Source organism: Rhinopithecus bieti, unplaced genomic scaffold (assembly GCF_001698545.2).
Source record: "Rhinopithecus bieti isolate Rb0 unplaced genomic scaffold, ASM169854v2 scaffold_13351, whole genome shotgun sequence".
In the NCBI taxonomy this organism is placed as follows: domain Eukaryota; kingdom Metazoa; phylum Chordata; class Mammalia; order Primates; family Cercopithecidae; genus Rhinopithecus; species Rhinopithecus bieti.
This window is the reverse complement of record NW_016807514.1, coordinates 3,200,774-3,211,930: the sequence shown is the minus strand read 5'-3', so window position 1 is coordinate 3,211,930 and position 11,157 is coordinate 3,200,774. Positions and strand designations below refer to the sequence as shown.

Here is an 11,157-nt window from a genome sequence, read left to right as displayed (position 1 = left end):
GCGCACACCGCGCTGCACGGGAGGGTTTGAGGCGCACACCGCGCTGCACGGGAGGGTTTGAGTCGCACGCCGTGCTGCACGGGAGGGTTTGAGGCGCACACCACACTGCATGGGAGGGTTTGATGCGCACACCGTGCTGCATGGGAGGGTTTGATGGGCACATCACTCTGCACAGGAGGGTGACAGGCACACTGTGCTGCATGGGAGGGATTAAGCTTTGACTCAACTCCATGAGTAACTCTGCAATGATCCGTGTGAAGTCTAGGCCACACATTCTATGGAAGTGCAGTTCTCACTGGCCCCAGCCTGGGGTGCAGAGTTGGGGGCCGGGGGGCTCTGTCGGAGCACCTAGGCCTCATCTCCACGAGGAAATGTGAGGCCACCCAGGCAGAAGTGGAGCAGCAGGAAACCCAGACCTTGAGAGAGCAGTCGGCGCCGCGGCCCCTCAGAGCCACGGCCAGCGGCCGCTGTGGGGGCTACCAGGTGGCAGGAGTGGCTGGGGCCATGTCCAGGCTGGCCACTGGCCTCGAGGCCTGGGTGAGTCTGCTGCCCTCAGCCAGGTAGACCCAGAAACTCTGCCCTGAGGACCCTACAAGGCTGAGCCCCTGCCAGGCTCAGGGGAGACGAACAATCAGCTTGAGCCTCCGCAGCCACCCGGGACTGCTTGTCTGGGGATATGGGCTGCCTGGCCCTGCCTCCTTTCACCTACGTGATGACTGACCCTGGGTGCGGCTTGCTTCTGCTCTGGCCTGGTTCTGGGTCCCCATGATGGCACATTCCCTTGACTGCTGGGCCTGGGCCCACCCACCCCCAACTGGCTTGTGAGCTTCACTTACCAAGCAGGCCACCGGGGGTGTCCTCCTGGCCATGGAGGGCACCCAAATCCAGCTCCAAGTCTCTCCTGGGCAGGGGCACGTCGGCTTCTGCACCTCTCTTGGCAGCTCTGGGCCCCGGCACCCCAGCTGCGGGGCTGGACACAGGATAAGGGATGCATTCGAACCCACTGCAAAGGAATGGGGGCAGCTTGGCTCTGCTCACCCCACACCAAGCTAGAGTGCAGGCAGACAGCGTGGTCCATGCCCTGGACCCTGGGACTTGCCTACACTGAGTCTAGGGAGTGCTACTCAGCCTCTCTGGGAGGTCTCCTGCTGGGATGGGATCAACAGAGGCCCAGAGAGAAAAAAGGCCTAGCCAGATAGCAGGTCTCAGCTTGAAGGAAGAGCTGCCTGCCACCCCCATTATTCTTTATGACAACCCCAGCAGCATCACCTCTTGGGTGCATTCTGACTTTCACAGTGGGTCCAAGTTTACCGCAAATGTCAGACTGTCCTTAACTCTGGAGAAGGGCTGGTGGGAAAAGGGAGTGTCAGAGCTGCGGCGGTACCACTCAGGTCTGGTCGCCTGGGGCACTGCTAAGTTCTGCCTGTGAATGGGAAAATGCATGGATTGTCATGTGGAGGGGCTTAGAGTGAGGCCTCTTCCTGGAGTCCTGCAGCTCAGGCCTCTGTTTGCATGTGGGTTCGTGCACACTCTGGCCTGGTCCAGCGTGTTCCTGGGAGGCCTGGTGATGTGTGCATGGGAGTGGCGCCCAACTAGGCCTGGCTGGTAAGGGCTGTTCCCCTGCTGGCTGCATCAAGAGAGGCCTGAGCATCTCTGCAGCCGACCCTCCTCCCAGGAGCACCCGAGGGCCAGAGTCCTGACGACTCCCCTCCAGATATGGACCCAGGCCCAGAGGCTTCGGGGCCGATTGCTGGGGGAGACTGGGGGCTCTGACCAGGGGCTTGTGGTCTCAGAAGGCAAGAGGGACCACAGCAAAGGGTCAGATACTGAAATTCAAGGGAGCTGTTTCCTTAGAACAGATATCGAATATTTCATTTGTCATAACCAGGACTTAGCCCAGGTCTCCAGGGAAAAAAGGACAAGGAATTAATGTGATCTAAATGAACTCAAACCAAACTCAGAGCTCGCTCATTGGTGTCACACGTACTCACAATGGGGTCTGCATGAGTGTCTCTTGGTTGTCTCTGTCCACTTTGAAAAAGCTGACCTCAGAATAGGCCGACAGCTGCACGTATCTGACGCCCGCTGAGATGTGCAGGACCCGGCCACTCTCGCCTTCCAGGAGACAGAAGCAGGCAGTGAACACTCACAGGCACCCAGGAGCAGGGTGCGCGGGCACAGGGCTCACCAAGACTCTGCCTGTGGGCAGGGGCCCAGGGCAGGCCTCTGGGACACTGTGTTTATAACTCAGCGGGGCCACATTTGCTGGCAGCCGTGACCCCGGGGGGCTGAGTACCCCGGCTTGCCCTCCGTGGCCTCTCTACTCCTCTCCCATGCCCTGCAGAAGTTTCCCGGCCCTGGGATCTCTGGTGCTGGCCACACTCACCCCAACACCCCTGTGCCCCTTGCCTCAGGTCCTGGATCCTGAATCTCCAGCTCTGGGCCTCGGGGATCCCTGGCTCGAGCTCTGCCCGAGCCTGGGGGTGGCACACTATCAGAAGGCGTCTCCTTGCCAACCAGCCTCAGGGGTTCACCTCAGGTACACCCAGACCCTGGGCTGGTCAGGGGCGTGGGGTGGCACCGGCACTCACAAGCTCCCGGGGCCTCCAACGTGGTCCTCATCCCCCTGGCGGATAGCAGGCCCTCCATGCCCATCTCCCACCCTGACCCGGGAGGGATGGTCCCTCCACCAAGGTACCCAGCACAGGGCCTGGCACACAGCCGGTGCCCACCAAGTGTTTGCTGAGTCAGCTGCTCCATCCTGCACCCCAAAGCTCCTGGGAACCTTAGGCTGCAGGTGGCCCCCAGAGGACTATGCCCAAGGAGTGGACGCCACGGTCCCTCTGAGTTGCTGAGTACAGATGCTCTGGGCCCTGCTGGGCAGGCGGAGGTGGCGGCGTTGGGTGTTCAGCCACTCAGAAGACCCCACGTGGGAGCTGGATAGCAGGGAGGAGTGGCTTGGGCACTGTGGGTGGAGGCAAGATGGCTGTGCCGAGAGGAGCAAAGAGCAAGAGGAAGGAGGCCAGGTGCGGTGGCTCACACCTGTAATTCCAGCACGTTGGGAGGATCACCTGAGGTCAGGAGTTTGAGACCAGCCTGGCCAACATGGTGAAACCTGTCTCTACTAAAAATACAAAAATTAGTCAAGGGTGGTGGCAGACATCTGTAATCATCCCAGCTCCTTGGGAGGCTGAGGCAGGAGAATCACTTGAACCCAGGAGGCAGAGGCTGCAGTGAGCCGGGATCACGCCACCGCACTCCAGCCAGGGCGACAGAGCGAGACTTCGTCTCAAAAAAAAAAAAAAAAAAGAAAAAGAAAAGAAAGAGAAAGAAAGAAAGAAAGAAAAGAAGAGGAAGGAGACCAGTTCAGGGCCCCAGAGTGGACGCCAAGCTTTGGGTTCCCAGGTGGGAAGTGACTGGACTTCAGCGAACACGGGCCATTCGGACAAAGCAGGGCCCAGGCGGGCTCCCACTTGGGGTGGCAGTGGAGGGTCGCCTCAGAGCCTAGGGCTGTCCCTGATCATCACAGATGCAGGATCACACCCTGCACCCCTAGCACTAGGCACAGGTCCAGGGCCTGGTCACGTGGACTCTGAGGTCAAGGTCCCATGGAGAAGAAAAGGTCAACAGGAACCCAGCCTAAGATCTGGTGCAGGAGACGTGACTGAGAAAGCAAAGATGTGAAATGTAAAAACACCCGCGTAGCCTGCTGGACTTCTGTATGGGGACGGAGTGACTGGGATCGATGGACACTCCGGTTCAAACCACCAAGAACGCCGACAAAGTGCGATGAAAATGATCACCAGGATCCCGGACACCAGGCAACTCAGGACAGATTCTTCAAAGAAGGAAACAAACGATGTGGCCGCTGCCTTAAGAGAACGTGCAGGATGAGCTGCAGACAGAGGAAACTGAGGCAGAGCCCAACGAACCCCTCAGCTGAGAAAATGAGCAGAGAGTCTGGGGAACAAGGCACACAGTCAGAGTTTTAAAGTTCAAAAGGCAGAGCAGCGAAGAGGACAGAGAGGACCCTGAGTAGAGGGAGGACCCCGCAGCCTGCAGGAGGCCCTGGAGTACTCAGCGGAGCACCAGTCAGCACACCTGGGACGAAACTCCACAAGGCTGGGGAAGAACCGCCTGAAGAATTAGGAGGGACCAGGACCTGGGCCGCACACGGGACTGGGGATGGTGCCTGTTCTCATCGGCCAGGCTGGAAAACTCAGAAGTCACAGGAAGCTGGGACAAGCTCTCAGAAGGTTCTTGCTACAGTCATGGGGAACCATTGGTGTGAGGCAGACAGGTCTCCAGCAGACCTGCCCAACAAATCATAAACACAAGACCCAGGAGGACTTAACTGTCTCCAAGTCACTGAACTGTGCCCCAGAACAAAGCTCAAGAATATTGACAAGAATACAAAATATTCAGCACCCAACAAGGTAAAATTTACAATGTCTGTCATCCCATCAAAGATGACGAGGCATGCAAAGAATGCAGGAAAGTATGGCCCATAAGAAGGAGAAAATACATTGACTGAAACCGGTCCAAAACCGACATGGATGTTAGAATCAGCAGTAAAGGACATTCAAGCATGGTGATCATAACTGTATTCCATGTTCCAAAGTTAAATAGAGACACAGAAGATATAAAAAAGAACAAAGAGCCGGGCGTGGTGGCTCGCACCTGTAATCCCAGCACTTTGGGAGGCTGAGGTGGGCAGATCACCTGAGGTCAGGAGTTTGAGACCAGCCTGGCCAACATGGTGAAACCCCATCTCTACTAAAATACAAAAAATTAGCTGGGTGTGGTGGCACGTGTCTGTCATCCCAGCTACTTGGGAGGCTGAAGCGGGAGGATCATTTGAACCTGGGAGGTGGAGGTTGCAGTGAGCCGAGATTGCGCCACTGGACTCCAGCCTGGGAGACAGAGCGAGACTCTGTCTCCATCCATCAATCAATCAATCAATCAATCAATAAGAAAAAAGAACGATGTCAAACTTCTGGTGATGAAAACTATAATGTATGAGATAAAAAAAATATGCCGTTGCTCACAACAGGTTAAACATTGCAGAAGAAAAGATTTATGAACCTGGAAATGCGGTTGACCCTGGGCCAACATGGGGATGCTGGCCGCTGACCCTCCATGCGGCTGAAAATCCACGTCGATTCTGACTCCCCATGACTTAACTCTAATAGCATACTGTTGACCAAAAGCCTTGCTGATAACAGAAACTGTTGATTAACACCTATTTTGTACTGTATTCTTACAATAAAGTAAGCTAGAAGAAAGAAAATCATAGTAAAAGAAAACAAGGCCAGGCGCGGTGGCTCACGCCTGTAATTCCAGCACCCTGGGAGGCTGAGGCAGGCGGATCATGAGGTCAGGAGTTTGAGACCAGCCTGGCCAATATGGTGAAACTCCATCTCTACTAAATATACAAATATTAGCCGGGCGTGGTGGCACGTGCCTGTAATCCCAGCTACTCGGGAGGCTGAGGCAGGAGAATCGCTTGAACCCAGGAGGTGGAGGTTGCAATGAGCCGAGATCATGCCACTGCACTCCAGCCTGGGCGACAGAGTGAGACATCTCAAAACCCCAAAAAACAAAAAACATATTTACTATTTATTAAGTGGAAGTGGATTATCATAAAGATCATCCTTGTCTTCACACTGAATAGACTGAGGAGGAGGAGGAAGAAGAGGGGTTGGTCTTGCTGTTTCGGGGTGGCCGAGGCAGAGGAAAACCTGTGTATGAGTGGATCCCGCAGTTCACACCTGTGTTGTTCGACTGTACAGCTGTAGCAGCCATCCCAAGTGAACCATCGAGGAAAAAAGAGTAAGAAAGAAAAAACAAGAAGGAGGAAAGAAAGGGAACCAGCGAACAGCGGGACAACCTCAAGTAGCCTCATCATGGGTAACACATGGGAGAGGCTGTGCCAGAAAACTACTGGCAGAAATAATGGTTGAAAATTTTCCAAATTTAATGAAACAACTGAGGTCAGGAGTTTGGGACCGGCCTGGCCTGCGTGGCGAAATCCTGTCTCTACTAAAACACAAAACAAATCAGCCGGGTGTGGTGGCGGCGCCTGTCATCCCAGCTATTCGGGAGGCTGAGGCAGGAGAACNCCGACAAAGTGCGATGAAAATGATCACCAGGATCCCGGACACCAGGCAACTCAGGACAGATTCTTCAAAGAAGGAAACAAACGATGTGGCCGCTGCCTTAAGAGAACGTGCAGGATGAGCTGCAGACAGAGGAAACTGAGGCAGAGCCCAACGAACCCCTCAGCTGAGAAAAATGAGCAGAGAGTCTGGGGAACAAGGCACACAGTCAGAGTTTTAAAGTTCAAAAGGCAGAGCAGCGAAGAGGACAGAGAGGACCCTGAGTAGAGGGAGGACCCCGCAGCCTGCAGGAGGCCCTGGAGTACTCAGCGGAGCACCAGTCAGCACACCTGGGACGAAACTCCACAAGGCTGGGGAAGAACCGCCTGAAGAATTAGGAGGGACCAGGACCTGGGCCGCACACGGGACTGGGGATGGTGCCTGTTCTCATCGGCCAGGCTGGAAAAACTCAGAAGTCACAGGAAGCTGGGACAAGCTCTCAGAAGGTTCTTGCTACAGTCATGGGGAACCATTGGTGTGAGGCAGACAGGTCTCCAGCAGACCTGCCCAACAAATCATAAACACAAGACCCAGGAGGACTTAACTGTCTCCAAGTCACTGAACTGTGCCCCAGAACAAAGCTCAAGAATATTGACAAGAATACAAAAATATTCAGCACCCAACAAGGTAAAATTTACAATGTCTGTCATCCCATCAAAGATGACGAGGCATGCAAAGAATGCAGGAAAGTATGGCCCATAAGAAGGAGAAAAATACATTGACTGAAACCGGTCCAAAACCGACATGGATGTTAGAATCAGCAGTAAAGGACATTCAAGCATGGTGATCATAACTGTATTCCATGTTCCAAAGTTAAATAGAGACACAGAAGATATAAAAAAGAACAAAGAGCCGGGCGTGGTGGCTCGCACCTGTAATCCCAGCACTTTGGGAGGCTGAGGTGGGCAGATCACCTGAGGTCAGGAGTTTGAGACCAGCCTGGCCAACATGGTGAAACCCCATCTCTACTAAAAATACAAAAAATTAGCTGGGTGTGGTGGCACGTGTCTGTCATCCCAGCTACTTGGGAGGCTGAAGCGGGAGGATCATTTGAACCTGGGAGGTGGAGGTTGCAGTGAGCCGAGATTGCGCCACTGGACTCCAGCCTGGGAGACAGAGCGAGACTCTGTCTCCATCCATCCATCAATCAATCAATCAATCAATAAGAAAAAAGAACGATGTCAAACTTCTGGTGATGAAAACTATAATGTATGAGATAAAAAAAATATGCCGTTGCTCACAACAGGTTAAACATTGCAGAAGAAAAGATTTATGAACCTGGAAATGCGGTTGACCCTGGGCCAACATGGGGATGCTGGCCGCTGACCCTCCATGCGGCTGAAAATCCACGTCGATTCTGACTCCCCCATGACTTAACTCTAATAGCATACTGTTGACCAAAAGCCTTGCTGATAACAGAAACTGTTGATTAACACCTATTTTGTACTGTATTCTTACAATAAAGTAAGCTAGAAGAAAGAAAATCATAGTAAAAGAAAACAAGGCCAGGCGCGGTGGCTCACGCCTGTAATTCCAGCACCCTGGGAGGCTGAGGCAGGCGGATCATGAGGTCAGGAGTTTGAGACCAGCCTGGCCAATATGGTGAAACTCCATCTCTACTAAATATACAAATATTAGCCGGGCGTGGTGGCACGTGCCTGTAATCCCAGCTACTCGGGAGGCTGAGGCAGGAGAATCGCTTGAACCCAGGAGGTGGAGGTTGCAATGAGCCGAGATCATGCCACTGCACTCCAGCCTGGGCGACAGAGTGAGACATCTCAAAAACCCCAAAAAACAAAAAACATATTTACTATTTATTAAGTGGAAGTGGATTATCATAAAGATCATCCTTGTCTTCACACTGAATAGACTGAGGAGGAGGAGGAAGAAGAGGGGTTGGTCTTGCTGTTTCGGGGGTGGCCGAGGCAGAGGAAAACCTGTGTATGAGTGGATCCCGCAGTTCACACCTGTGTTGTTCGACTGTACAGCTGTAGCAGCCATCCCAAGTGAACCATCGAGGAAAAAAGAGTAAGAAAGAAAAAACAAGAAGGAGGAAAGAAAGGGAACCAGCGAACAGCGGGACAACCTCAAGTAGCCTCATCATGGGTAACACATGGGAGAGGCTGTGCCAGAAAAACTACTGGCAGAAATAATGGTTGAAAATTTTCCAAATTTAATGAAACAACTGAGGTCAGGAGTTTGGGACCGGCCTGGCCTGCGTGGCGAAATCCTGTCTCTACTAAAAACACAAAACAAATCAGCCGGGTGTGGTGGCGGCGCCTGTCATCCCAGCTATTCGGGAGGCTGAGGCAGGAGAACGGCTTGAACCTGGGAGGCAGAGGTTGTAGTGAGCTGAGATGGTGCCATTGCACTCCAGCCTGGGTGACAGAGCAACACTCAAAAAAAAAAAAAAAAAAAAAAAAAAAAAAAAAAAAAAAAGAAAGAAACTAAAATCAAGATGTTTTCAGACATACAAAAGTGGAAAGAATTCATTACTAGCAAACCTGTACTAAAAGAAATGTGAAAGAGTAAGTCCTTCAGACAGAGGAAAATGAGAGCAGATGGAAATACGGACCCACAGGAAGAAGCAAGAAGAACCAGAAGCCACAGCAATGTGGGTCCACAGAAGAGGCTGCTTACTGTTTATTGAGCGCACATTAAAACCGAAGTGGCCATTTAAATAAAAATAACAATGTATTATTAATTTTATTACATATATGAACATAAAATGTAGGAAAACAATTGCATAAAAATTGGGAGTGGCAAAAAACGTATACAATGGTACAGTTCTTCCACGTCAAGTAGTATCATAGCTCTTGAAAATAACTGTGTCACAGTTTGCCAGGAGAAAATAATAAAATAAGAAAGAAAGAAAGTAACTGGTAAGTCAAGATGTACCTCTGCTACCCCGACACAGCAAGACCAAGCCTTCCTCTTCCTCCTCCTCCAATCCCTTCATGATGGTCCACTTTCACTTCATGAATTGTAAACCCTAAAGTAATCCCTCAAATAATGAAGCAAAGAGTTATAATTAATCACTTAACAGACGGCCAGTCGCGGTGGCTCACACCTGTAATCCCAGCACTTCGGGAGGCCCAGGTGGGTGGATTGCTTGAGACCAGGAGTTTAAGAGCAGCTTGGGCAACAGAGTGATACCTCACTCTACAAGAAAAAAAATTTTTTTTTTTAATTAGCCAGGCGTGGGTGGTGTGCACCTGCAGTCCCAGCTACTCAGGAGGCTGAGGCAGGAGGATCACTTGAGCCCAGGAGGTCGAGGCTGCAGTGAGCTATGATTTCACCACGGCACTTCTGCCTGGGTGACACAGTGAGACCTTGTCTCGGAAAAAAAAAAAAAAAAATCGGAGAAGATAAAATGGAATCATAAAAAATGCCCGATTCAAAAAAGATAAAAATAGATATAGAGAGGAAATAAACAGCTGGAGCAAATTAAAAAATAGTAAAATGGTAAATTTAATCTTACTGTGTCAACAACCATATTAAATGTGAATGGTATGAACAGTTGAGTTAAAAGGCAGAGATTGTTAGATTGGATAAAAAAGCAACACGACTATATGCTGCCTACAAAAAGAACACTTAAAAACATAAACAGGCTAAAAGTAAAAGGATGGATACAGCTACATCATGCTAATGCTAGTCAAAAGAAATAAAAAGTGACCATATTAACATCACAGAAAGTAGATGTAAGAGTAAAGACAGTTAACTAGAGATCAAGAAAGTAATTTCACAGTGATAAGGGATCAACTGATTAAACCACATAAAAATCCCACACGTATATGTCCCCAATAACAGAGCCCCAAAACACATGAACCAAAAATTAAGAGAAATAAAAGCAGAAATAGGCAAATCTTTTGTTTGTTTGTTTTGAGACGGAGTCTTGCTCTGTCACCCAGGCTGCAGTGCACTGGTGTGATCTCAGCTCACTGCAACCCCCGCCTCCCAGGTTCAAGCAATTCTCCTGCCTCAGCCTCCCAAGTAGCTGGGATTACAGGTGTGAACCACCATGCCTACTTTTTGTATTTTTAGTAGAGATTTTAGTAGAGATGGGGTTTCACCATGTTGCCTAGGCTGGTCTCAAACTCCTGGCTTCAAGTGATCTGCTTGCCTCAGCCTCCCAAAATGCTGGGATGACAGGTATGAGCCACTGCACCTGGCAAGGCAAATCTATCATAGTCAGATATTTCAATATGCTACTCTCAATAACTGATAAAACAAGCAGACAGAAAATCAGCAAGGATATAGTATACTTAAACAATAATATCAACAAAACTGACCTGATTTATAAAATATTGTATGCAACAAAATTCACATTCTTCTCAAGTGCACACAAATTCTTCCAGAAACTTGAAGAGAGAATTTTTCCTAATTCACTCATTCTATGAGGACAGCATTACCTTGATAGCAAAACTAGACAAAGACATTACAAGAAAAGAAAATTTCATGCCAATATCATCTTCATGAAGAGGGATGCAGAAATTCCCAACAAAACTTTAGCAAACTGAAGGACAAGATAATTCATTGCTCTATTAAAAAAAAAAAAAAAAGAAAAGAAAGGAAGAAAAAAAGCCAGGCTTTGTGGCTTACACCTGTGATCCCAACATTTTGGGAGGCTAAGGTGGGAGGATCACTTGAGCCTGGGAGTTCGAGATCAGCCTGGGCAACATAGTGAGATTCTGTCTCTATAAAACAAAAAACAAAAACAAACAAAAAGATAATTGGGGAAAGAATACTCTTTTTAACAAATGATCTTGGGACAAATAGATATCCACATTCAAAAGAATATACAGCAGTTGGACTCCTTCCTTACACCATACAAAAATAGTAACACTGAATACAGAGTCCTAAATGTAAGAGCTAAATATATACATATTTTTGTGTATATATACAAAATATATAAAAAATTTATATATATTTATTTACATATATTATATATTGGTTTAGGTGTGTTGAGTAACCCAAAAACTATTGAAATAAAAATTTT

The 11,157-nt window shown here is 49.6% G+C and overlaps 1 protein-coding gene across 11 annotated transcripts in view; it reads right to left on the bottom strand.

Annotated features, from left to right (window-relative positions):
* Nucleotides 1-11,157, bottom strand: part of MORN1 (MORN repeat containing 1) — a 76,229-nt gene that overhangs the window by 39,765 nt on the left and 25,307 nt on the right. For 9 of the 11 annotated variants that reach the window (XM_017882459.1, XM_017882465.1, XM_017882470.1 and 6 more), the window contains 2 exons: nucleotides 1,992-2,115; nucleotides 837-1,003 (listed from right to left, as the gene is read on the bottom strand). In XM_017882459.1, coding sequence (XP_017737948.1) covers nucleotides 837-1,003; nucleotides 1,992-2,115 — 291 coding nt within the window. Of the gene's footprint in view, nucleotides 1-836; nucleotides 1,004-1,991; nucleotides 2,116-9,056; nucleotides 9,262-11,157 lie in introns of those variants that run through there. The other 2 variants (XM_017882466.1, XM_017882463.1) reach the window with 2 other exon arrangements.